The 27,995-nt window shown below is 43.5% G+C and overlaps 1 protein-coding gene across 1 annotated transcript in view; it reads right to left on the minus strand.

Annotated features, from left to right (window-relative positions):
• Positions 1 to 19,472, minus strand: part of usp6nl (USP6 N-terminal like) — an 86,027-nt gene extending 66,555 nt beyond the window's left edge. Inside the window, exons 1-2 of the mRNA XM_069670988.1 lie at positions 19,388 to 19,472; positions 12,276 to 12,382 (exon numbers count right to left, since the gene is read on the minus strand). Coding sequence (XP_069527089.1) covers positions 12,276 to 12,279 — 4 coding nt within the window. The 5' untranslated portion in view covers positions 12,280 to 12,382; positions 19,388 to 19,472. The remainder of the gene's footprint in view (positions 1 to 12,275; positions 12,383 to 19,387) is intronic.
• Between the last annotated feature and the right edge of the window lie 8,523 nt (positions 19,473 to 27,995).

Consider the following 27,995-nt stretch of genomic DNA (forward strand, 5'->3'; position numbering starts at 1 on the left):
TTTATCCCTTTGAAGAAGAGCACCTTTAAAAGGCATCGAGGCCGCACATTCAAACGCAGCAAAGCTTTCATTGTTCGACATCCCTTCCCTCTAAAGTCCGAGCATTAAGTATTGATGGACTAAACTTTCTGAGCAGCAGGGCACAGCCGCTCCGCTGGGCTCTCCATGGCAACAGAACACAGAGAGGCCGTGGAGGGCTTGTGACCAGGAAGCGCCATCATTTCTCTGCGTGTGAGGGAGAAAGCAGAAGAGAGAAGAGGGAGACATTTGTGTGGGTTGCTACCAAATTTTCAGGGTGCAATTATCTGGCTTGAAGTATCATTTTGGATGATATAAAACGGCGTTTATTTCTTCTTTGTGCGTGTGCAAACTGGAGCTGCTTCTGAATCTGTATTTTTTGCACAAACTCGGCTGATTCAACAGAATTCCTTTGGTGCAGCCGAATGTTAGAATATTTACGATAGCTGCAGGGATCTAAACTACATTTCCACAGAGCTGCAGGGAGCTGCAGAAGTTTGCATCCTATAAACCTGCAAATGTTTTTATTTATGGCCTGATAATGTTATACTGACTGTGTGCGCCGCTCTCTCCTCCTCTCATCTCTGCAAATAAGAAAAACAAACTTGGTCTGCTGCTACTTTTTTCGAGAACAGAGCGGATAAATGCCTCAGCAGCCCTCTGTGACTCCCAGCGTCCACTCTGAGCTCTATGAAACAGCCGGGAAACTTGATAAAAGTGCAGCGGTATGGAAAAGTTGCCCAGCAGCAGTGGAATAATCAGGTGGCAGTGCAAACACTGTTACTCTCTTTCAGCTGCAGCCAGCAGCAGGATCAGTGATGAAAACGGCTTCAGAGCTGTTCCTGCACGCTCCGCCGGGCGAGAGGAATCAATCCGTCCAATCAAAAATCCATTACCGAAGCCCTGCAACTACAAACTTTGCATGGAGGCAATCATCTGTTCAAAAGGAATATCTTTACCATTTTAAATACAAGAAGATGCTTCTTAAACTTCTTATGAAGGTGTTCTTCTTGTTGAAGCAGGATTGTGTGCAGGAGCATAAACAGCAGAAATCAAAGGTATGTCTGTCCCACTTCCCCCGCAGGACGTTTATAAAACTCTAAATATATAAATAAAGTTTTATTCCCACTTTGGGCTAATGCTTGAGATTGCAATTACATTTTGGCGCTGCTCATGTAGCTTTATTAAATCACATCTCTGGGGTTACTTTCAATCACGTTTTGGTTGAGCAAATTCGAAGCCTAATCCAAAAGACAACTGGACGCTTCACCTCTCATCCAAAAGGCTTCTTCAGTTCTAAACTCTGGTGTTGGTGGGCTGTGTGGTTTCAGCTGTTTGGGCAGAGTATTTAAAACTGCATGTACCCTGTTGAATGCTCCGTCATAGGGCTCAAAATGTGCCCTCTAGGACAGAGGGGAAGAAGAAGGAACAGAAACATCTCAGGGAGGCACTGAAGATGTGCAGCTACACACACCTGGATGTACGAGAACCTTCACAGACGTGTCGCCACATCTCGACATGGGGAACTACAACATGCAAAACAGCAAACGGGGACAATTCATTATTAAAAAAAGGAAGAATGTTTGAATGTTTAGGAAGAGGTCACTCGGAGGCTTCTGGATCCAGCTGCAGCACTCGTATGCACAAAGAAATATCACTAATGCAGATCTGGATCTTAACAATGTGGTGTCCTTTTCTAACTGACATACAATGTTTGTCTTCAAGGTTTGTTAGGAAGTATTTTTTAACATCTTACCCGGAGAGTAAAGATGATTTTTGTCTCGTCTCTCTAAAGTAAAGATTCTGCTGAGTCAGTCAGAAAAGGAGACACAGCCTAACACAAGACGAAACAGGGCGGGACGATGGAGCAAACCACTGCCCAGCCTCAGCCTTTCTCTGACAGTGTAGAGAACCCAAATAATCAGATTAATCAACAATAAAATATTGTTATAAAATGTCAATTTCATGCTTTTCTTTGCCTTTGAATGGGCCTAAAATATGCTAAATAAATACCCTGCCTTGCCTTGCCAAGTACAGTTAATAGTTAGTTAGGCCTTCAAAACATTTACGAACTTTGTACCAAAGTCTAAAAAAGTTCCCAGAAGTCCAGGTGAAGGAAAGCCCCAGGTAAAAGGTTGGAAAGTTCCTGCTCCAAAGTTCACACTTTGTCGTGCAGGATGATGTCACCATTAAAGTTTTAATGTTTCACGGAAAGTTCAGGTGTCAGTTTCAATGTGATGTCACACAAAGACTCCAAGAAGGAATTTACAACCTTTCAGAGTAAAAGTCCACATTTGTCTCTAAAATCTGAAAGAAACAGTAAAAAAAACTTTGGTTTAATGTTTTATCCACAGACGACCAAAGATCACATCTTCAGTAACCCTAAAACCAAACTGCAGGTGAGGACGCTGGCTGAGCTAAATTTAGTCTTTAATAAGCATGTTGAGTGCAGGTGAGGATGTGCTCAGGTATGTGAAACACCAGGATGTGCGTGTGCCTCTCTAACATTTAATAAACCTGGAAGCTGCAGCATGTGGAGCCTGGTGCCCCGAGGACAGCAGGGTCCGTGGATCCATTTCCTACTGCTGCCCTGTTTACCGGGAGATGTAATCGGATTCCAGCACGGCTTCCTTCCTGTGACCCCCCCCTCACCCCTCCCCCTCCTCCCCCTATAACTCAACACAGCCTCCCTGTCCCCACAAACATGACATCCGAGCATCACTCAGCGCCGCGAGAAAGGACAGAAAATACCGAGAAGGAGGAAGAACTGCATTCCTGCACACCACTGGCATCACACACACACACACACTCGCTTATCTTCAATCGACGTGGACTGAAATAAAACAGAACGTGACGGAACAAGAGAGGGGAAGGAGGACAGCAGGAAGACAGCAGGAAGAGATGGGAGAGACGTCGCGTCTAACGGCACAGAAAGAAGCAGAGATCACTTTCAAGTGAAGGATTCTGGATTCAGTTCTGGTCCCAGTTCACCAAAAACATCCCTTTTAAATGTGGCAGTGTGTCGCTGTATGTGCAAAACTGTGTCAATCAAAGCTGCACGAGGCACAGTTCACTTTCTCAGGAGACAACCCCCAAGCAGACGGACTGAGATAATATCAAATGTCTGAGTCAAAATTCTTGAGTAAAATCAAGACTCATTTTAAAGGTCTTGTTCTTTAAAGGGAATCTGATATTTAGCAGCCCTGGGCTTTATGTTGACATACTCTGAGGTCTAAATGACTGGTAGGTTACTGTAGACAGCCAGGAGACCAACTGTAATGGCTGCAACGTTAAAAACAAGAGTTCTGACAACTTTTCAGGAAGTTATATTTAAGAGTAAGCTGCTTGTTGAGACCAGAACTGGCCGTTACATCGCTCTCTTCAAAGTCACCAAACTCCATTGAAAAAAACTGTGATATTAGCCTTCCAGAACATGGGAGCTGCTGGTCTAGATTCCCTTTAATGAAAACACAAACAAACTGTTATTTTTAAAGCCTGTGCCTTATTCTGACATACTGTGAGGTCTAAATCACTAATAGGTACCTGTACATTGCAACCGACAGCCAGGAGACCAACTGTAACAGCTGCAACGTAAATCAATAAAAGTATGTGTGGTAGCTAGCGATAGCTGGCAGCCTACAGTAACGCTGATTGTTGTGAGGGTGGCGGCTGCAATGGTGATCATGACGCTGCATGTCCGTTGAAATTTTTTTTTTAAAAACACATAAAATTTTCCATAAAAATATGAATATAAAATATTAGCAGCTTTTAAATCCACTGTAATGAGGTGTGTCTTATTTGTCCGAGTGAGTGTTAACATGTGACATTGATTTGAGGACGCTGGGTCACATGACATGGAAGCTATTGAAAAAAAAAGTAAAATGTTTCTATAAATAGATGAAAAAAAATGTATTAAAAGTTTGTCTTATACACCGAACGTTACGGTTTTTGTTTTGTGTTAATGCAGCTTAAAAAGTTGAAGGTAATCAGTTCCCGCAGTTGAAACGAGTCGACACAGGAGAGTTTGAAGTTGAGATAAACTGAACTAAGTCAAAAGTAATTAATTTGTTAGAATTTACGAAGAGAATTTAAGAGAGCGATATAACAGCTGTTTCTTTTTTTAAAAAGCGTCTCACTCTTAAATAAAAGTCTCTCTGTAGAAATATGTCTGAAAAGTTGTCAGAACTTTTGCCAGCAGGTTTTTCTATGTTGCAGCTGCATAAAGCCCTGATCAGACGGAACACAGGCTTTTTTTTTTACCGTTGTTAAGGCAACCACGGAATCATGAGCGGTCATTCACCTAACCGTTACTTTGTTAACCGACAGAAGGCCCGCCTCTCCTTTCATCTGATTGGGAATGAGAAAAAACCGCCAGTGATGTCAGTCTGATCGGGCCCTAGTACAGTACAGCAGACACTCTTACTATAAGGTAAAAATGGCTACCATACTTTCAGGTTCGGGTTACCAGGCTGGTGACCATTTGTAAGAGTTACTACCTGAGTTAATACCTGAAACGCCACAGGGCAGGTTACAGAACATTTTGCAGCTATCACAGTGTGTAATAAACGCTGCAGTCTCACACAGCTGTTCATGTAGCTTGAAAAAATAGGAGGCAATACAGTGAAGAGAACTAATCGATGTTTCTTTCTGCGCTACAGCCAAAGTGTTCCCCTAAGTCAGCTCCTGCTTCAGAGGTTTATGAAATCTCTGCGTCACGCCGATAAAGCAGCCAGTGAAACAAATTGAATTGTGGGTAAAAAAAAAGGGGAGAGAATATGGAGTAGAAAACACACAAAGCGGCATTCTGGGAGTAAACAGAAGCTGCTGTATGACCGTTTTGCTGCTGCAGTGAAAACAGTGTTCTGTGTTAATGTCACACCAGAGACGGCCGCCAAAACCTCAGCGTGCGCCTCACTTCCTGTCCGCAGGAGGCCTTACAGGTGGTAAATTGAAGCAGCATGTCATCTGTCATAAAATCTGGACTCATCTTAATCCTTAATCTCTACTCAAGTTCAAACTCACAGCACGCTCGGGGTGACGAGTCCTTGAAGTCGGAGGAAGCTTGGCGGGCGAATAAACCCGCCCGACCTGTGGAACAACAACAACAAACCGACACTCAGGTTCTTTCCAAACAGCAAATACCAACTCTCCAGCAACGAGCCGTGAGTCACTCTGTGGGCAGAGAGGATGTGACTACCTGGAGCCTGTGTGAGGTAAGAAGACACGCTTTACTCCAGGAGATGTGTCATCGTCACTACAGGGATTTAAGGTTTTAATAACAACAATAAATGCTGCCTTCAAGCACCGCAGGAATGTGGAAACACTAACAAAAATGTAGTAAAAACAAGAAGTGAGTAAATCTGAAATTCCTGTGATACCCGAGTTTTTAAAAGGCAACACATAACAACGACCTCCTTTTTCACACTGAGGTCAAAGAACAAGCTTCAGATTAGGTTATTTTTAGATACTCAAATTGGTTAATCAATACTGTTTGGCGATGGATTTAATAGTAGCTAAATTATTTCATAAAACCTGCTGTAAAGTCAGAAGAAGCTTTACTTGCATTAGAATCACACATCCACGCTGTCATCAACAGGGTGGTACTGGAAGCAACACACCTCTACCACAACCCCTGAACGCAGCGCTATTTTCAGCGCCTGCTAACAGTTATTTCCTGCATGGAGAATGACCTACACTGCAGCGAGACGTTAGCACCCTTAGCTGTCATATGTTTGACATCATCGGGGAATCAGTAGCTTGTAAGCCATGTTCAACAAGGACCCGAGGTTTGGAAAATGTGGATCAGCTAAAACCACTCGCCCAGACAAACGCTCCTGTCTGTGTCTAACTCTGTTTGTGTTGAGCAGCTTCCAGGTGTGAATGTGTGCGTCTGCGTGTTTGTGAACCTGCCCACTTTTAAGAGCAACTGCAGGTCTAGCTGGGTATTAAAGGAGGCTGCTCTGCGGCTAAGCTAACCGTGCTACCGTCCAGCAGATGGAGACCAGATGAGGCTTTGAAGAGGAGATAATTATCCTGCACCACACCCAGACAGCGTGCCCGGCAGGCCACCCGATGACATCAGTCTTTTCCTCTGACAGGGAGATGAAGGAGGTGTGTGTGTGTGTGTGTGTGTGTGTGTGTGTGTACGTGCTGGAATAAGTGAAGGACAGGTGAACAGATTGGAGCTAACCGTCCATGCCTGCACACTCATGCTGCCCTCAAGTGCTCCTGAAACCGGCTACCTCGAAGTTCAGAGGTCGCAAAGTGTGCCTTTTTTCTGACATAATAACAACACTGACTCTGTAAAAGGGTAATTTCAGGGTGGGGGCTTCTTATTTTAGAAACAGGTTGGCAAGGAGGTGCAGAAAACACACGTTTAACTCCATCTTTAGTGATAATATTTAAATATCACACGTCAGCAGTTTCTAAACTACTTTCAACACTTTGTCCGGCTGAATTGAGGGCCGCCGCCATCTTGGTTTTGGAGCCATCTATTCATTCTTATTTCTCATTGGCTGTATGCCATGTGACACCTGCTCCCTTCAGGTAACACACCCCTGATCTGTATGCATGACACAGTGAACCACTGCTCTGACAGAAACTGTGACTCATCCTCCTCCTCTACCTAACAGCTCTGTTTACACGCTAATAAAACCGCACATAGCTTCGAGTCTCTTCCTCATTTGTCATCAATCTCTTCTCCTTCCACTGTTGTCACTCTGACTCTGACAGACAGCGCTGCAGTGTATTGTTAGCAGGTATAATAATATAATAACTGTGTGGCTATTAGGGCAAACGACGCCTTCTGATCACAGCAACGTCAGTGTGATTTGTCCGGTCACGTCCGGCCTGCAGCGATGTGGACATGTTGTGATCGGAGGGAGCAGAAGATCACAGACATCTAATAATAAAACTACTGAAGAGGCCTGTATGGAAGGATTTATTTATTAGTAACTGAGAGGAGGTAATGAAGCATTGTATTAGTTTTTTTAAAGATAATTTTTTGGCCCTTATTTTAGAGAGAGGACAGTGGATAGTGTCGGAGACGGGGGAAGAGAGAGTGGGGACGACGTTGGGCAAAAGGGCCGAGGTCTGGGAGTCGAAGCCGGGCACATGGGACGCGTGGTTTAACCGCTGAGCTGTACCGGCACCTCGAGTAGCATTTTTACTCCACCTTAAATCTTTAGTTTACCTCTCTGACGTCCTGAAAGACTCAGAAATAAGTCGATGCTTTTTAAATATGATTTGAATCCTTTGAATTCTGCAAAAGAAGTGTCACACAAAAGCTTTTTACGATGTCCTTTCTTCTGTGAAACCTGAGCATGAACGTTAAGCAAGTCGATAAATCAGAACAATAAATATACATTTAAAAATGCATTATAATTTGGTTATATAAAAAGAGAATGCATAAGCTGGTTTTTGCCCCGTACATAGTCGGGATGGGGACGAATAATCGAGTACAGAGGCCGCTGTTTTCGGCTAAAGTAGTTTAACTCAGTTACGTGCACCATGTCAGCCGCGAGCAGGAAAAGTGATGTCTTGAAGTACTCTGACAAAAAAGACGACGATAACGTGCCGTGCAAGATGTGTGGCGTTAAACTTGTAGATCATAGAAACACTAATGCGATGTTTAACCACACGCACCTAAAGCACAAGAAGCCAGTGGAGTCAGACAGACATATCACATCATGTGCTAGCTCTGTTAGCACACGCCAGTGTGATGATACCAGAGCGGAGAAGATTAGCCTGCTAATAACGAACGCGGCGACTGGAGACATGCTCCCATTGAGTGTTGTGGAAGGAGGAGAAGGCTTCCGTGAGCTGATGGCGTTTGTAGAGCCGGAGTACGAGCCACCATCACGCCGGACAGCAGCTACGAGGAAGCTAAGCTAACACTGAAGGGCCTGTTAAGGTTGCTAAATGCAGTTGCACTTGTTTCCAGGTTTTTTTTAACAGTAAAAAGTATATAATTTGTGAGTACTCGATTACTCGTTCATGAGGTAATTAGATTACTCGAATATTGAGATAAATGGAAATGCCCATAATGTACGAACGCTATAAACTTGTTCATAGCTCAGTCAGGCTGCTAAAAAACTCTTCAAGCATAACGTGAACTTTCCTGATAAAAACAAAAAGTTGTAGTCTCAGCATTTACCAGGAAGTGGAAAATGCATTTCAGAATAAAAGCCCTTTTCAAACAAGCTCCTGACCCGCCTGAAATAGACCTGTAAGCCACTTCTGCAGCACATCGCAGAAGCTCTGGTTTAGGAGATTGCTTCCTAAACAGTTCCTATAATCAGCAAATGGATTGTGTGAAGCTAATCCTGTCCAGCGTTTCAATTCATCACAAATCTACCGTCAGAGTAGAAGAGCAGCACGAAGACGGCATAAAACTCAGACAACTCCGGAGCGAATCACGCGTCCTCGTTAAGAGAGGAAGCTGACCCCGCCCTGCCCCCCGGCCGTGAGCTGTGTGCGGTTCTGTGTGTTGTCGGGGGGGTAATTAAGGCAATTAGCTCAGGATATCAACATCGTCGAGCATCTCCAGGCGAGCAGGCGAGTCCATCAAAGGTTGGTATGAATGATTAAACACACATCAGCCTTTTTCCCAGAGCGACAGCCGAGTACAAAGAGCGCCCAGGTCACATTCAGCAACACATAACTGTGATTGTTTTGCATCGAACGAGACAAATTCATACACTTTATTAAATGTATTTAATGCAACACTGTATTGATTTGTTTGTATTAAAAGCTGCAGGGCCTTAGGGGAACACACACACACACACACACACACACACACACACACACACACACACACACACACAGAGGCAGCAGTTAGCGAATAAACCAGCGAGCTGCTGGTGGGCTTTTCCTGCTCATCAATCACGCTTTCCTCCAATTTCATCACCCATAATCAATCAGATCAAGCACCTAACCTTTCCTGACACACACACATACACACACCTGTTTGTGTATGTGTGTGTGGTCGGCAGAGTGTGCAAAAGAAAAGGCAGTAATCGGGTTAAAGCTCTCGGCGCTCCCCTCCAGCAGCTTTAATCCAATCGCCTTCCAGTAAACGCCTCACATGCGCTGGTTTGCCCTGGTAACCCAGTCCCAGCCCCCTGGTGTACACGTCCGCAGCCTCACAGCTCTCTCTCTCTCTCTCTCCCTCTCTCCCTCTCTCTCTCTCCCTCTCTCTCCCTCTCTGACGTGGCCGGCACACAGCGAGTTAACACCACTGGCTCCTGTTCAAACCTTATCTGTGATGTGAGCTAAACAGAGGAGAGAACACGGCGGTCTGAGAGGGGAGGAGGTCTGATATCAGTGAGAGAAAGACATGCTTGACTCGTGAGTGAGATGTACTCTGTGCAGTCTTTCCCGCTCCTTAGGGCTGCAACTGACAATTACTTTGATTATCAAATAATCTGCTGATGATTTTCACGATTAATCCGTTAATCTTATCGTTTATGCATGCTCGGAAAACTGTGGAAAAGAGCTTTTCAAGAGCTTAAAATGACACCTGCAAATTCCTTCTTTTGTCCAACCAACAGTCACAAACGAGACTTTAGAGTGAACAAACATGGCCGACGACGGGCAGGAAGAGTTGGCGATGATGGTTTTTGGAAGAAAGTGGTGGAGACGGCGTGAACACGGGCTGTACGTGTTACTTTACGCTTCACGTTTGATTCTGTCGCCATGGCTGCGGTTGTTGTGCTTCCTGCTTCAGTCAGCTCGCGTCCTGATTGGCTATCGTTACAGATTCTACATAGAAACGTAGAATCTGTAGGCAGGTGGATTTCCGAGAAGGCAAGTGTTCTGTTTGAACTACGCTCCGAGTAATATTGACCAATCACGTATCAGCAGGCTGCGGCGTATGCAGGAACAACAGTGAGGAGAGCAAAAGCAGGTGGAACGTAATGCGCCGTAATGACATCCCGGCTTTAATCTCTATAAACAGACGTCTGCATGCTAACAGCTAACAATCTGTTCTAGATCTAAAATTTAACTTGATGAATTCCTTTGACGCTGTGTCAGCGTTCAGATTTCCTGACTTCCTCGAATGCATCAGATCGATCCGACCTCCGTTCAACAAACAAGTATTTTAAAAGTTTTCTTCTCCTCTTTTGGGCAAAGGTGAGACCCGTTAATAACAAGTACATCACAAGAACACGGTTTCTCTTTCTGTAACGATGCAGCACGCGGGAAAGGAAGTCTTGACAGTAAGTCGTTTATCGCTTACCGTCCGGCACGTTCATCGGTGTCCCCAGAGACTATATCGTCTCAGACTGTAGCCGATGGGATCCGAGATTGGGTTCCACGTGAGGATCCACACAGAGCGTGCTCGGCTGTCCTCGGGGTTCCCCCCACACAGCAGGATATCAGATCGTAAATACTGAACATGTTTAATATTCTAAATCATCGAGCAGATCGGGGGAAGTAAAATCACTCCGAACATCGCTCACACCGCAGGAACATCTGGAGAGATCATCTTTAGAACCATCAAACGTCAGGACTTTGATTACTTTTGTCAGGAGGAGGGACTCAGGCCCAAAATCAGCTTGATTATCTTGATGTGTGTCCTCCGCTTCAATCACTCATCATCATTTTTAAGGTGCATATTCCTTTCAAAACACCGGAGGAATGCAGAATACAGCCATAACAAAAGTCTGATGTCTGAAATGACTGAACAAGGCTGGAATAAACGTGTTATGTTGCACATATTGATCGTATCAGGTCATATGTTTGGTGTTATGAAACACTCAGGACGTACAATTCATCCATATGAGCCACAGCCATGCTCAGAAGAACAGAGGACACGCCCCCCTGAGGGGAAAATGATCAAATGTACTGCTGCAGAGAGTGTGTGTGTGTGTGTGTGTGTGTGTGTGTGTGTGTGTGTGTGTGTGTGTGTGTGTGTGTGTGTGCACGCCTGTATGAACATAAGAGACATTACCAGAACGTACTGCCGCCTGGCCTCGCTGCATGACTCACGCTGAGCCCACATGTGAGGCCGTAACATTACAGTCACACCGACATGCAGCGGTGCACCACACATATAAACCATACTGTAGATGGAGCTGATGGAGTGCACACCCCTCTACATCTGCCCTCCCATCATGCTTTGCGGTGTGATTGATGAGTGACGGGGTGCTGAGGGTTGCGGCACTCGCTCTGCGTGTGTGTGCCATATGTTTGTGCTTCAGGGAGGAGCGGGATGGAGGCGCAGAGGAGGCAGAGGCAGGATGCAAGCTACGTTTAAATACTTACAGGTACAATATGCAACATTTCTACAAGAGTGTCCTGTTCAAACTGGTCTGCACGAGACAAACATCTTATTTCACGTGCTGATAAAAGCAGGAAATACAAGTGGCTCCTGCAAACAGTCCAGTCCAACGTTACAAGAGTCAATTTCCCCAAACAGAAACAGTTTCTGTTCCTCTAAAGGCACCAAAAACCATTTCTCAGGAGAAATCAGGACGGAAGTGTTTCTATAAACACCAAGGGGACATGTTGGGGTCTTAGGGAATAACACGGATACCAATAACGATGCACCAATACCGCTATCTCCTTCAAGCCTCTCATAGATCTGTCTGTCGTGCATGAACCGATGTAAAAACTTTGGTACGGAACATCTGATCCAGGAAACAAATACTGGGGTGACTTAGAAAACACATCATGCTCCATATCATTACGACAGCTTGTCTTAGCTCCGCCCACTGAGGATGTGAAAGAAGGAACAAGGAGGGAGAACCTGAGAGAGCCAAATGACACATCCTCGGTTCAAAAGTGCGTCAAGCTGTGACAAATGTGGAGATGCAACATTTAAACAAAATGCCCCTTGGTAAAAAGACACTTATGGACTCACACACACACACACACACACACACACACACATGCACGAGTCCCGATCTCCAATCAGGAGCTAACTACAGCCATGCACTGATGGCTTTGCCTCCAGGAGCACATTGGGGTTCAGCGTGCTGCCCAAGGACACTTCAACACGCAGACTGCAGCAATCAGGGATCAAACAACCAACCTTCCGATTGGGAGACAACCGGCTCTAACGCTGAGCCACAAAAAAGCGGCCTATCACAGCAGAGCACGGCATAGCAATAATAAAAGTAAGATTCCCACACCTGCAGGCAGCATCACAAGAAAAACACACTGCAAAGACGTTTGTGAGACGCAAAAGCCTCCATCGCAGCTCAAGTGGGAGGAAGACGGCGCTCATGGGTTTTAGGAAAAGATGAACTTACTCATGGTGGGAGTGTAGGGGCGGGGGGCAGGGCGAGGCCCGGGTGGGGCGGGGCTTTGGACAGGTGAGGTTATTCTCCACTGGGTCTTTCCTCGAGGCACTCATGACCTGAGGAGGAAAGAAAAGACAGTAAATCACTTTTGAACATTTGGACAACAACTCCCAACTTTTGGCTCCTTTACTTTGGGATATTTCTGGATGTTTTTCTGCATCTTCTCAGACTTCGGGGGAATAATAGACTCTTAAATCAATATAAAACTGTCTCCAAAAGTGCACAGATGCATCCAGATGTCACAGAAATAACAAACTGCCTCTTACACAAATATGCACACACTTATTAAGGATGTGGCTCTTTAACATCTTCAGGATAGACACAGCAGACCACAGGGCGGGCCAATGAGGAGCCTTGTTTGTGTGTGTGCGCGCCCGCGTGTGTGTGAGCATCCATCCGTCCAAATGAGCCCGGTCATTGGGCTAAATAACAGTAATCTGATGATAGTGTGCGGTAATAATGGGTAATTTGATCACTCTGCAGATGCCTGCTGGACGAGGAGGGAGGGAGGAAGAGAGGGGAGGCAGGAAGAAGGAGGTGGGAGGGAGGGAGGGAGGGAGGGGGAAATGATGCAGGTGATGTAGAAATTAAGTCCCCCCCTTTATGTTGCTGCTGCAGATGCTGGAGGATTCAATATCCTCCTCGGGGGCTGCGAGGAAAAGCAGCAGAGGTCAGCAGAAAGCTCCGGCAGCAGAGCGGCGACCTGTGCAGAGAGGCTTTTATTCTGAAGGAGGGCGTTTAACCGCCTTATGGGCTTTGTTATCTCCATCATTATCACTTACGGCCGAGTTGAGACAGTTAGAGAACTATTCAGCAGAGTTAGAGTGGTTCGATGGCGGAGGCAGTTTTTTAAAGAGAGTAAAGGAAACATTCAATAAGCTGATGTGAACACATTCTTCAAGGCACAGATTAGGTTTTAAACACGTTTTAAACAGAACAAAGTGAGTCTGAGAACAACAGGACGCTCGAGCACGCCCACGCGGAAAACCTCTATTAGCTCTGAGGCCGTGCACGGGGATTAGATCCACCATATGTCCACCTGTGACACTCACAGAGCCGCAGACGAGGCAGCCAATCAAACGCAGCGCCGCGGAGGAGACGGGGTCAGTTTAGAGAGGCTGAGCTGAGGTCGGAGGTCAGAGGGCTGGGCTTGAATGAGTGGATGATGGAAAAAGTTACATGACTGGAGAGGTCATGGACAGTGTTAGACATTGAGTGGACATTTAGCAAAGAAGCAGCTGGTTACAGAACATTTTGCAAGTTATGCAAACAAGCTAAATGCTAACGTTGTCATCTGACTGCATAGAGACAGATAGGTAGCATCTTATGAGAGCTATTCGTGCAGACCTGCAGAAAAATAAGCGTTAAATCGGGAAAAGAATCAGGAGATTAATCGATGATGAAATAGTTTGTTGCAGACCTACAGCCAAGTTTCAAAGGCCTTCTAGATGTCTGTTAACCAGCTTTTATTCTGAAATTATTCAATACTTAATTACAAATATTTAAAACCTTATATCTCGTGTATTAACTTTAGAACATTCTCGTCAGACTGCCTTCACAAAGCCGTATCCGTCAGCCCACAAAGCCTCAGCAGAAACACGCTGCCTTTTGTTCTCGGCTGTAAACTCAGCAGGCCGGCAGCTGTGAGGGATGTGTAGCTGCTGCTGCGGTGTGTTAAAGAGTAACCGTGTAACCTCAGACTGGTTAGAGCGCTCTGAAGTGTGTTAACGACACACTGACTCGACAGAACACGGCCAGCTGGTGGTTGATTTATTCTAAATTATCTGTATCTGACTCCATGAAGCCAAACAGCAGCGCGTTTGTTGGACATGAGGTTAGTTACATCTGATGCGGGGTAATAAGCCAACGCTGCTCTCTCACACACACACACACACACACACACACACACACACACACACATTTAGACCATAGGGCTCAGCATCTGGTGTGTGTTGCTGCTGTGAAGCCGGGCATTAAAAGAGAGAGCGGTGGCCGGAGCCAGCGGGGGATCAGCGGCCAATAAAGAGGGTGCCAAGGCCTGGACAGCAGTGAGGGAATGCAGATACCCTGTGTGAGTTGGTGTGTGTGTGTGTGTGTGTGTGTGTGTGTGTGTGTGTTGGGAGGCTACATCTGGTATGTGGGTGGGCTGCCTGCCTTGTGAAGTCGGTTGAATTCTGCAGCACTTTACTGAAATCCGTTTCAGACCTCAGCTGACCTGCACATTCAGTCGGAGCCCTGCAGGTTTCACAGAAACACGTCCGACGTCACGGAGCCGTTTTAAACTAACTGCTCATATATCTTCAAAAGTGCATAAATTAACTTTCTTGCTAATCATTAAATAAAAGGGTCGATACTTTTCTTATGTTGCTCCAATATGTTTAAAGCTGCAGCCAACAGATGTTTAGCCTACATATGCATACAGAATGAAATAAGGGACACCAGCTGCTGCTGGTTCTGCACAGGTTTTGTTCTGATTAAATAACAGGCTGCTGCAATATTTAATGTTTGATTTTCTTTTAACACGGTTTGAGCATTATAAGCATGGGCTGGTTATGAGAACTACGGCCCCTGGTAGCCCCCCTCCCTCCTACATCGGATAAAAATTTGTTTATTGCAAATCATTTTAGTTTTCTTGCATCTGTTTGTAGTTCTTTTGCATCTGTTTGTAGTTCTTTTGCAAATGTTTGTAGTTCTTTTGCATCTGTTTGTAGTTCTTTTGCAAATGTTTGTAGTTCTTTTGCATCTGTTTGTAGTTCTTTTGCAATTGTTTGTAGTTCTTTTGCATCCGTTTGTAGTTCTTTTGCATGTTTGTAGTTCTTTTGCATCTGTTTGTAGTTTTTGCATCTTTTTGTAGTTCTTTGCATCTCTGCAGTTTTATGCATCTCTTTACAGTTTTGTGCACGTCTTTGTTGTAGTTTAAGTCTCTTTTTGGTCTTTTTTGTGCATTGTTGTGGGTGTTTTTTGTCTCTCTCTGAAGGTTGTATTTCTCACTGTAGTTGTTCTGCGTCTCTTTAAGGTCATTTTAAGTTGTTTCATTGACCTTCAAACCTTCTGATAAGATGACTCTAAGCAGAGGCTCTGATTTGAACTTTAGATGAGCTCCTTACTTTTGCAGCAGAGTCAGAAAGAGAGAGCAGAGATGAAGTAAATCCTCAAACTGCAGTTTAAATCTTTTTCTATCGTCTGAAAGCCTACAGGTATCTTCATGTGTGATCAGAGAGGAAACACGTTTATCATAAGGTGTAAAACTGAAAGAACGAGCCGAGAAGCAGCGAGAGGGAGGGAGGGAAAAGGTCTCTGTTGCTATGTTACGGATATTGAGTCAGACTAAACCTGCTGCTGAGTTTGGGAAGCCACCTGATGCTACACACACTCTTCTCGTTTACACACACACACACACACTGACTCATTGAATTGTTTCTGGAGAGGCTGTGCAGACGCTGAAACAGATAGAAAGAGAACAGAAGAGGAGATGAACTCATTTGTGGTTGTTGACCCTGAAGATGGCCCGGCTTTTCCATTTCCTCTCTGTCACTGAGACGCACATCCAGCGGCGCCTCCAACACAGCGCCGCACATTCTTTTTTTTTGTACCCATCAGACATTTTACGCCCGTTTCTCAGTTTGTGCTTAGATTCATACAAATACAGCTCAGAGAGTGGCAGGTGTGAGATAACAGATTCTGTAACAGAAGAAGGGAATGTTTTTCTGCATAGAAATGTGTCCTTTTAGTTCAGTAAAGGTTTAGGAAGCATGTTTTTAACAGGCTGTCTGCAGAATGGGTAAAAACCTAAACTTATTCTAAGGACTCTTTTTGTACTAATTTAACACAACAAGAGCTAAAAAGTCCGGAGCAAAACAAACATTTGTATACATATTATATTGCCACTTACAGTTCAGTAGCATGAGCTTCTTGTTTTGTCTTAATGTCACATTTTGGACACATGTATTCAGAGGGGAAATCTGTTTCTGTGGTTAACTATAATTAGCAGGGTGCCTCACATTCACCGGCTCTCTAAATGCCACACAGAGCAGCAGCTATGCACAAAGACAGCAGGGGGCCGGGTGCAGAAAGGTCAAGTGTTGACAGTGGTGTACGGGCAGCAGTTTGACTGATCAGACCTTAAACCTGCCGAAGCAGAGACCTTTGGTGTTAATGCAGCATCAAAGCTGAGAACCTACCCGCTGTGGAGGTGACGCTGTAGGACAGTATTCCTCTGAGGGGCCAAACGAACAACACAAATTTACACTTTAGATTATAGGTGATGCAGACAAATCAAAAGCTAACTCATTTATCTTTCAAACAGCGATAACATCACCAGCGATTATTAGAGATATGTTGTACGTCTAGCGTGATACGAGTCGTCCGGAGACTGCAGCACGAAGTTTGCAGGAAGCATCACCACGTGTTTATCGAAACAAATGTAAGGTTTTCAAAAGCGTCTGCTCGGCTGACTGAGCTTGTTGCATCGCTGAAGGAGCGGTGCGAGAAAACACAATAAGAAAGAAAGAGACTGAAGCAAACTTCCCGTCTTCTTTTACAACCAAAACAAGAAGGGCTGACGCCGCCAGCGCTGCTTGAAACTTTGTTCTCCGCACTTTTAGGTCTTCTGGTTTCCCTTTTTAAACAACGAATACAGACTAACGCCACCTGCTGGTGTGGAGGGTTATTTCCACTCATGCAGGCGCAGAGCTTACGTGCTAGCTTATCGTTCGACAGAGTCTTTGGGGCGCGTTCACTTACAACTTTTTGGCACCACTTTCTTTGATTTCAGCTCGGTGTGTGTGGAGCTTTAATTCAAATTCAGGAGCACTCAGACTGCTAAAAACATCCTAAACTCTGATTAATGTAGCAGAACGCTTGAAGCCAAACAGCCACTGTTATCTAAACTTGTTTTCTATATGACGACTTTATTCGAAATGAGTACAGTACTGTGACAGGACCTGCCTTTTCCAGGAATGTTGCTCCCACTTAGCTTCCTATCTCTTTCTGTATCAGAGCTGGGAAACGGCTGATCCCAGAAAAGCAACTCAGCAGCAGCAGCAGCAGCGGTGACACAATGGCTCCAAATAACAGCTGATAAAGCAAATAGTCTGACCCTGACACATCCGGACATGCAGCTCATTTCATCGCAGACCGACACTGAACACCGGGGATGTAGCTCTGTGGAGGGAAAACCAACCTACACTCACAACAGTCACATAAAGACACGATTAAACACTTTATTTTCCCTTCTGTTTGTGGTTGTTTTGCTTGATACTGTAAGTTTGCTTAATATAGCAATGTAGTCCTGAGGTAGGACATGATATTACAAGGTTCAGGGTCTTAAAAGCACCTCTAAGTCACACTGGTTCATGCTACTACACACGCCTTGTGTTTTGAAACTGTAAAGCCCCTGACAGCGATAAGCCGCATTATCCTGAAGCGGGATAGGAAGGATTGACAGACACTCTAATGACAAGTTAGCAACATTGAAATATATAATTTCCTGACAAAACTTTCAAAATAAAAAAGGACAATTTTCTTTTGGAGGATTTCCGTGAATTGACAGTGACTTAAAAGTATTTTAGATTAGCAGTCAGTTGGTGGAATAGTGCTGAAGTTATTTTAAGTTATACACCGTAACACCAGTGGCTTAAATAAATGTTTAAAGTCCTCCAATCTGGGCTCTAAAGCTTCATTAAGTATATATTTAAAGCATTCTCTTATATATGTTTTTCACTGTATACTTTTCCTACATGTTTAATATGAAATGTTACTGTGTAAACTATTAGTACGATAGCAAGTTTGTTAAAAACATTTTATGGCCTAAATACATATAAATACATAGGGCACTGACACGTTTCAAGCTCTTATTTTGAAACTAAATTCGCCTTACATCCGTTTGAATTTCAGTTCCGTTTAGCTTGACGCACCTTGCTAGAAAGGTAACTCTACCTCCTCTCTCGTGAGGGGAGAAATAACACACAAAGCTAAACTTTCTTAAATAAAACCACTATAAAAACCCGAATCCACTCGTTCATGTTTAAAGTCCGAATGTTTCTTATTTTACAACGTAAACAACTAGGCTCCTCGGATGATTTGAAAGCTACAAATGCAGCAGCAGCAGCTCCAGGATCATCAAAGTGAGTGACAGGTCGTCACAGCCAATCAGGAGCCTCTAAGCTCGCGGCGACAGCCAATGGGAGGCCATGATTGGTGCTCCGGCCGCATTGATTCCGTTGCGGGAGGCAGCCTTGGGGGTTTCGGGGCGTCAAGTTTTACACATTCAGCTAAAATAACAACGGAATTACAGCTACTTGACTTTCAAAATAAAAGACCTGGTAGATAGTTAACGTTGACGTCTAAACACTTAAAGTAAAAAGAAAATCAGCAACGGGCATCACTATACATCTCAAGGCATCAGTTTTAGCTTTTGAATCAAATAATTATTAATTATCATTTTAAATGTGGTCAAAATTGTGTTTCATGCTACTTCCGTGCTGTCACTTGCACCTTACTCGCTTTCCTCTATTTTGTGCTTTCTTTATTTCAGTGTAACTACGAATAGCAGCAATATAACGAAGAACATGCAAACGAAAGTGGTTCTAGACCAGAGTAGATCTTCTTGGATTGATTTGTAACTAATATACACATCCACTCAATGTAATATATCGACTCCCTCGACACCATCATATGCTTGTAAATAAGTCGTTTATTTTGTAAGACGATACCGGAAGCCGTTGTGTTCTACTCGGCTAGCTCAACGGTGGTGGGTTTGGCTAGGTAGGCCTCGGTGAATACAAATAAGCATAAAGTTTACAATGATAAAACACATTATATCCTCTTTGGTAAATGTAAAACAACAGAAATAATTTCATATTCACGTCCAACAAAGTCCTAAAAACCCGCGTCGCCATGTTGTGTTTCACTTTGAAAAGCTACCGTTAATGAGCCACCGTCATTCAGCCCCGCAGTAACGCTACCGTTTCACTGACAGATGCATTTCACGAGCTCGACAAGTTCCATCTGCCCCAACATTAGCTCACAACACCGGGGCTAACAAACTACCGAAGGCTCACCTTGCTCTCAACTCGACGGGTCCTCCTCGATCACATCCCTGCAGGTAGTATTCCCCCGGACGAACTGGAGCAGAAAATGTCCATGGTCCCGTACCAGGAAGTCCAGAGCACTTCTCAAACTCTGTGTGGAAAAGCCGAGCAGGATCCCAGCCAGGTAGCAATGCGCCGCCCGCCGGGCTCATCTGACCTCACCGGGTGGATGATGGTGCTGCTGCGGATCAAGCAGCCTGCGACAGTCCTCATAATCACAAAATGACCCACAGTTATCAAGGGCAGGGGTGAATTAATTTTTATTTCATTCAATCTTATTTTTATGGTCTTTTACTGTCCGTACTGCGGCCAATAATAGATAAGATATAGGTCCTATAACTCACAGTCAACACCACAATGTTAACCACATCTTTTCTGATTTAACAAACAATAAAACACATTTTAAAACGCATTCTTTTTTCGTTTTTCCAACATAAAAAGAAATAAATACTTTAGTTTTAGTTATTTTTAGTAAGTTTACACACACAGAAATATTGCACTGGTAAATTGGGGAATACAAATAAGCAAAAGTCATGAAACATACATTTCAGATGAAAAAATTACATTTAAAGGTTTTTGGGTTTTTTTAAGAAAACAAAATATTTACAATGAACATATTGTACATATTCTTTATGGTAATACACATAGACTTATTTACAATAATAAAATGGCAGCTTAACAAGGCAAAACAAGAATAACCAGTACAATTGACAGCAAATATACAACATTAACTTAACTAACAAGAATAAAATGGGTACGTCTGAAACAGTCTCCTTGTGGCTTTTACCTCTCTTATCTTCATCACATCCTCTCAAACTACACTAGTTCTGTTGATGAGTGTTTCAAGTGACCACAAACTCTATGAAGACATTTGTTTACGTAGAAACAACATTAAGTTATAAACTGATCCAGTTACAGACATGATTCAATTCCATTTTGCTCTCCAGTCGCATAAACATGTCGTCTAGTCTGTTTAGCCTTTTCCATGACCGTACTTTTCCTTGTAAATTACATTAAGATTACATCACAAATACATGTAAGTCTGTCGGGCAGTGTGGCGACTGAACTGATGTGGTTCTTTAAGTTCATACTGACCTCTATAGGCGGGAAATGTGAGTAGGAGGGAGCTCTGCAGGGCCACAATCACAATAAGGTTCTTAGATGAATGCAGCTCATACAGGGAAAGGAAAGACAGGGCATAAATGTATCTGTCAGCTGCTCCAGATTTTTGCAAGGAAATGTTATCTTGTTTCCATGATTCAATAACTTGTTAGTCATAAACTTGGGCGTGCTGGTGCTGCTACATAATTCTGGATAGTAAAGAAAATGCTGGATGATAAAAACAGGACAATTAACTCAAGATTTTCTCTTTAAAAGTTTTAAATTTGGCTTCCTTGAGTTCACGCAACTTGGACATGACAGGAGGAGACCGGGAAGAAGGCTGAGGCTCTTCAAAAATCTTTTAAATTGCCTTCAGAAACTTGACAAGTACATTTTATCACATGGGCTTAATTGGAAGGGAAACTCCAGACAGAGCTGCAGATTTTACTTTAAAATCTTCTTTAAAAAAAAGTGAGATTTTTGACTTTCATAAGCTGCAGTTTTTATGCATTAAGACATAAAAAGATGAGGCAGAACAAGGACAGGGATGACTTGACATCTTGCAGATTCTCCCCTGTGTTAAATGAGCTCAGTGTAGTGCAGCGGTGCAGCCTCACTGTGCTGTTGTGTGTTTCTGTTACAGCAGCCTGCAGGCCCTGAAGGAGCCTTAAACACACAGGCAGAGTGTATAATGAGGGCTGGGTGTAGGGCTGCACTATTTACATTAGAGAGCATACTGTTTATAGAGAGGAGCGGCTGAACCCCCCCTGGCACAGCACATTATTGACTGCAGAGCGCTGACTGCTGACTGGGATACACCTGATGCTTGTAATGCAGCGCAGTCATGTGGAGGTAAACATGCGAGGGCAGGTTCGACGGTGACCTCCTGTCAGAGATCAAACAACCAGCAGAGACGCCTCTCCTTCTAAGAACACAGAGTTCACTTAAAGATGCATTCAGTGTTACTCACCACAGCTTTCTGAGTGTCTTAAATCTGTTTTCATTCATGCTCCAGCCAAGCTTGCAATCTTCTTCTTCTTCTTTGCTTTTGTCGGCACATTTCGACGTTTCCTTGCACATTACCTCCTCCTCCTGTCAATCAGCAGAATAGCACTGAAGTTGTCAGGGTTTTTTTCAGTCACTCTTCATACATTTACCTGTGAAAAGTAATGCTATAACCCACGTTATTGAGTTAGAAAGGACATGAAAAGACCTTTGAATAGACAAATAAGAGATGCTCCTTTGTACATGTGCATGAGATGCCAAAGCCGGGCCGTGACTGAGCATCAGTAACTGCAGATGTGGGGATGAGAAGGCGTTTGCAGGGTACTTACAAAAAGTAGTGCATAACTTTAAGATGTAATAAAAATGACTTTATGAGGACACGCTGTTCGTGCACCTTGCAGGCATGAATAATTAATTAAAGCTGCTGTGAGGAACTATAGGTTTGTGTTGATTTTGGCGCCCCCTGTGGACAAAGCCAACCTCTTATCTCTTGCTGACTTTGTCCTGTACATGCTTAAGTGGTGTTTTTAACAAATCTCATCCTGCTTTCTTTAACAGTCATATGTATCAATCACTTTCAATACTTTCCCTTGAAAATGTAAACGAAGGCAGCGCGCAGTTAATCGCTACATCTGACACCTACCCCCCCCGCCAGCAGTTCAGGCATTAAAAATAACTATAAAGAAATAATCAGTGTTGTCGCTGATGGTCTGGTTTACCTTTGTAGCTCATTTAGAGTACTCAGGATTCATTTCAGTCTGTTTCATTACCAGCAAAAAAACTCCTCACAGGAGCTTTAATACAGCGTAAAGGGAGGAAGACATGGCGAGTGAAATCTGCCTTTAAAGTACCATCCAAGCACTGACCTGAAAGAGCCTTTAGGAGGTGTGTGGTGAAGAGTGTGGTTTACAATCAACTTGTCAAAGGCTGCATTCATACTGCAGCTAACAGTGTTTTACCCCCTATGAGACACAGATCAGATTCAAATCAGTGTGAACAGCAAAAAGTTGCATGATGTCGCATTTTTTAAATTCGGAACTGGGCTGCTTAAATATGTGGGACAAAATCGGAATCCAAAACATGCGACCTGCATGCAGGGGCGGGTCCAGAGGGGTGGCCTGGGCCCCCCTTGAAATCTGATTGGCCACCCCAAAGTGTCACTCCAAAATCCTAAACCAGGATTGGCTATTTGCCTCATCAGAGGCGGGATTGTGTTAAAATTAACTATTTAAATAGTAACTCTGACCACACATCTTCTGTTTGAGTCCTTAAAGAATTCAGCTTAGCAGGAAGGGTTCATTAAATGCTATTTATTTGCGTGTGTGTGTGTGTGTGTGTGGACACATACTTCATGCTACCCCTTCATAAGTCAGTTGGGCCACCCGAGTCAAAAAAAGTCTCTATTCGCTCCTGCCTGCATGCGACTTGAATTTGAACACTCAAGTTGGAATTGGTATGCGTTGTCGTGGTAATGCGCACATTTCCAGGAGTGATTCTAAAGAAGAAGAAGACTTCCTTTCAGCAGTGGGGAGACGGCGAAACAGCAGGTTTAATTGCTATTTGGGGAGATGCATCTATCCAATCAAGACTTAGAGGCTCAAACCGCAGCCGACGTGTTGCAGATAAGGCAAGGACTAATGCCTTTGCCACTGATGTCCGTGTCAACAAAAGTTTATGCACATCCAAAGTTGCCCGAGAGCCACCCATGTTTTACAGAAAACTTTAGTTACTGTTGTTTCTGCACATGTGTCTTATGTGTCTCTCACATTGATGTCTTACCTGGGTCACATTCTAAAATAGATATGAACAGTGAACTCCAAAATGCCCGGAATTGAGCATGAAGGCCTGCAGTGGGAAATCTGCAGGAGAAATAACTAGTTTCTGGCTCTAAATTCCTCCAGAGATTCAATAAGATTTAAACACATTAACAGAACAAAGGAAACATCGGAAGCTCTAAAAATGCTCATAAATTGAGTTAAGTTTGGTTTAGAGAAACTGAGGTTTTTTAACACCGAGTATCGACTTTCTCCAACAATGTCAGACACAATCCAAGTCAGCGATTGATTTCTTCGTTTGCAGCATGTTGTGTTCACTTATTGGACATGTCCGTCAGTTGTCAAGGACGCACGTTCCTGTGAATCACAAGGTAAACGGGAGGAAGAGCACAAACAAACAAGCAGCTGAATGTGCGTTCAGATCAGTCAATGATCCTCAGAGGCCTGAAGCAGTGATGTAATATATTTACAGTCCAGTCTCTGACAGAGCTGCAGACCTGCACCACTTACCTTGTTAGCGCCCGATGGCGTTTCGGCCTGTTTGTTATCCTAATGTGTCACGTGACCATGTTAAGGGGGCGATGAGAAGGACAGGAGCCTGGCTTCGGCCTGCTGCGAGTGTTGATTTCACGGCCTATTAAACGGGTGATTGTGGCACTGCTGTGTGCAACAAATTCTACATCAGTTCCACCTACAAGTGCTCAACGCCGACGCACAGTGTGGCGACACTTAGAGAAACACACAAAGGAGGAGTGTGATGAAAAACTAAGTCATCCGTACTCAAAGGTGCCCTCAAAGAAAGCCGCAAGGTCAAACATGGCGGTGACTCTACAAACTGGCCCTTGGAGGGAAGATAAAGTGGGTAAAGCAATCTAAACAAAGCTAAAACCAATCGATGTTTGTTCCTCTAACTTTAGTGCCGGCATGGCTGCAACCTAAACTACACAGTGGACCTGTGTCATGACAGAACAAACAGGCACATGAGGGGAGATTGTCTGTTCTGTGTGGAGTCTGCATGTTCTCCCCGTGCATGCGTGGGTTCCCTCCGGGTACTCCGGCTTCCTCCCACAGTCCAAACACATGCTCGTTAGGTTCATTGGTGACTCTCAACTGCCCGAGCATTAAAGGTTGTCTGTCTGTGTGTCAGCCCTGTGATTGACTGGCGATCAGTCCAGGTGTAACCCCGCCTCTCGCCCAACGACAGTTGGGATCCACCTTCCCTGCGACCGTGAACAGGATTAGCGGTATAGACAATGGTTGGATGGGTGATTAAGTTCCCTCAAGGTGTAGCTTTGACCTTTGACCACCAAAATTGAACCATTTTCTCCTTGAGTCAAGGCGGATGTTTGTACCAATTTTGAGGAATTTCAGACAGGTGTTCTTGAGATATCACATTCACAAGAATCAAGTAGTAAAAAGTGTTTTTCCACGACAGTATGATGTCACAGTAATGATGACCTTTGACCTTGAAAAATGTCAGCGAAATGATGTATAAGTTTTAACAGGTACATTGTATGTCCCCATTCCTTGATATTAAACAAGTTGCTTGCCGGACATGAAAGAAAAAGTATGTAATTATTGTATCTTGGCAGCTGCAACACCTCAGGTCAGGTGCTGCCACAGGTTTAAGAAAAATCACAGCATAATTTTAATGTTTTTTTTTCTTGCTGTACAAAATGATGGTGCATATTCACAGGTAGAGGCTTAACTGTAGAAGAAAAAAAGGCCCCTTCAAAGGTTTAAAGGGTGTAGTCAGACCAGAACACACACACACATCAGGCGGAGATCAAAGCCTGATCTGAGTTCCGGCACGCCCAAACATCAATGAGGACTAACAGGCGACTGAAAGGCACCGTATAAACACATGAAAGAGCATGCTCTTTATAACAAACACATTTTCCTCAAGCAGGTGGCGTCCTCTTTCAGGTCAAATCATAATATTCTTGCTTTTAAAGAGCCAGACGTGTGGATTCTTTAGGATTATACTTTCCTCTTTGAGCACAAGATGGCAGCATCACATCATTTAACCAGCCGCAAGTCCTTACTTTGTTTTATATATATTCTTCTTGTTCCTGCGTGTTCTGCCAACAAGCTTAAGCATTGCATAAGCAGAACAATTCAGTGAATATTTTGTCTAACAAAGGAGGAATGAGTCACTTCGGTTCTTCAAAGGATTGCAAAGGAAATGGTGAGAAAATGTACAAAAAAAGGACAAAAAAAAAAAAGAAAAGACAAAACCCTCTCCCCGGCCGTCCTTTGATCAACGCTGTAATTTAATTACCTGCATACCAAAGAGAGCTTTTATTTTGGTTATTCTTTCTCACTCGGCCTGTTTGCTTCGTGGTGCAGAGAGGTGGTTCAAAGAGACGTTCAAAAGTAGTTTTGCTGGAGCTCAAAGTTTAAATAGATGTAAATGATAAAGCACATATTACATTCCTGAACTGTTGATCTAATTGTGTACGTTTCAACATTTGCTTTCTAAAATGACTTGTGATTCTTTGGATAAGCCTTTTACGGAAGCCCTAAGCGGACATGCATCCATACATTTTATTTACTCCATTTTCCCGCGATAACGAGTTAATTTCAGTTTATGGTGGTGCAGCGCGGTTATCTCGAGATAACAAGATAAATAAACAGCCGGTAATTACTCGTTATCACGGGAAAATATTTTTGCTTATTAGAAATAAATGGAGGAAATGCACAAGTTCGGGTAGCTTTTAGGGCTTCCTGTTGGATTGCAGAAGTCAATGTTTATGTATTGAACATGCCAAAAACAAGAACATTTTGGTACCTTAACCTAACAAAAAAAACCCGTTGCAATTTGGTCACGTTTAGGAACCAAAACTACTTAAAAAAAAGATTTGGTTTCTGCTAAAATACATATGGTAAACTATAAAGGTGGGAAAATAAGTCTCGTTACATTTTAAAGGTAACTTTTGTCCGTTAAAATCATTCAACTTAGATTTTTGGTCTCTAGCAGGCAGTGTTAATTTCATTAACGATAAATGTTCATCAACGATCATTTTTCCATGCGGAAGACGAGACGTGGACGAGCTAAAAATATACATCTGATAATAAAAACTCTGACGACAAGTCTGTTTTGTTTTCGTTAACAAGACGAGACAGAACTAAAATGTCATAAAATTCAAAATCTGTGATACTTTAAAGCCTCAAGCACCAGTTAGAGAGTACTGTGTGACAAAGGTGGACACTGTTAACTCTGACTTTCTGCTTCATATAAAACTGGACTAAAATGTTTTGAGTTTTCGTCAGCTAAAACTAAAACTATAAAGGGTAAGAATGACTAAAATAGGACTAAAACTAAGAAGCATTTTCATCTTAAGACAATGACTAAATCTAAAATAGCTGCCAAAATGAACCCTGTAAACTTGAACTCAAATCTTCTGTGTTGAAGTCGTGTGTTTGTGTCTTCATACATCACCTGCCTTAAAGGCTCTTGTGTTGCAGACACAAGATATACTTCCTGTTTAAACAGTTTCAAAGAGACCGAATTGTTGTGACGCTCCTCTGTTGTAAAAATTATGTAATGATTTTTTTTTTCTGGATGAAAAACAAAGAGACTTTTCATGGTCATGTTGTTGCATTTCATAGTTTTCCTTTCACTCTTGTACCTCACATGCTATTTTTACAAAGACACAACGAAAAATATGAGACCTAACTTATTTAATTTACCTGCTTTATCCGTGTAGTGTTTACCTTCCAAACCAAACATCCTGAATGATTCATAGTGAAACTGAGGTCAACGTTGTAAAGACACGGCAGCCACCGTTTCTCATTCATTTTTATATCTGATTGCTGCATATATTCCTCTAGATTGGGTAGAAAAATGCAGTTTCCTCCTCAATGAATCGTGTCCTTGTATGAAAAGTTGAATCAGACGTGAAAAGAAACACATCCTGTTCATGACCTCAGTGTGTTTAGTCTTTGTTCTGGCCTTGATGTTGTTTCGAGCAGGAGACACTGCTCCTTTCTTTCCTCCTGAGCTAGATCATCCTGCAAAAATTACTGTTTTGACACTCAGCAAAACTACTTTGACCTTTGACCCCTCTGAGGTAGCTCCATCTTGTTCCTGCTCGTTAATCTAACTAATCTCCGTTAGCCTCCTCTCATCCTCTCTCTGCGTTCTGACCGGTTTACCGTTCACCAGCCCACTCTCTCTGCTTCTCTGCATCTCGCAGCGCATCCCGTCTCGCTCCTCGCAGGAAGGAAGCCTCCGCGTTTCCGTCGGGAACGCGACAGATTGAAGACTGATGCGTTACTGTACGTGCGCTCTCCTGCGGCACGTCTCTCCTTTTTTCTTTTTCTACCTCGTGTGAAGGCGTGAATAATAGACTAGCTCTGAGATTTGGTGGTTTAACAGCTTCTTGTATCTTCAAAAGAAATTCACAGTTTGGTAACAAATAGCCCGCTGATAAACTGCATAATGCATTAATCTGCTATATTTTACCTGCATCCAAAACGGCTGCAGAATACGAGCTGAACTACTTACAGCACTCTCCAAACACGTCTCCATTGTTCTGCTGTTTCATTGAGCGTGACTCCCTTTATTTTCCTCTGCAAACAATGTCTTGTGTTTGGTCTATTGATCCACTATCACTCCTGTCTCCTCACTATAAATAGTCTCTTATTGATTGTGGGATTTATTCATGTGTTACTCATTCAAAGCAGCTCAGAGG

This window comes from Semicossyphus pulcher, unplaced genomic scaffold (assembly GCF_022749685.1).
Source record: "Semicossyphus pulcher isolate SPU_LCO1_2020_fin unplaced genomic scaffold, fSemPul1.0.p SCAF_20, whole genome shotgun sequence".
Classification (NCBI taxonomy): Eukaryota; Metazoa; Chordata; class Actinopteri; order Labriformes; family Labridae; genus Semicossyphus; species Semicossyphus pulcher.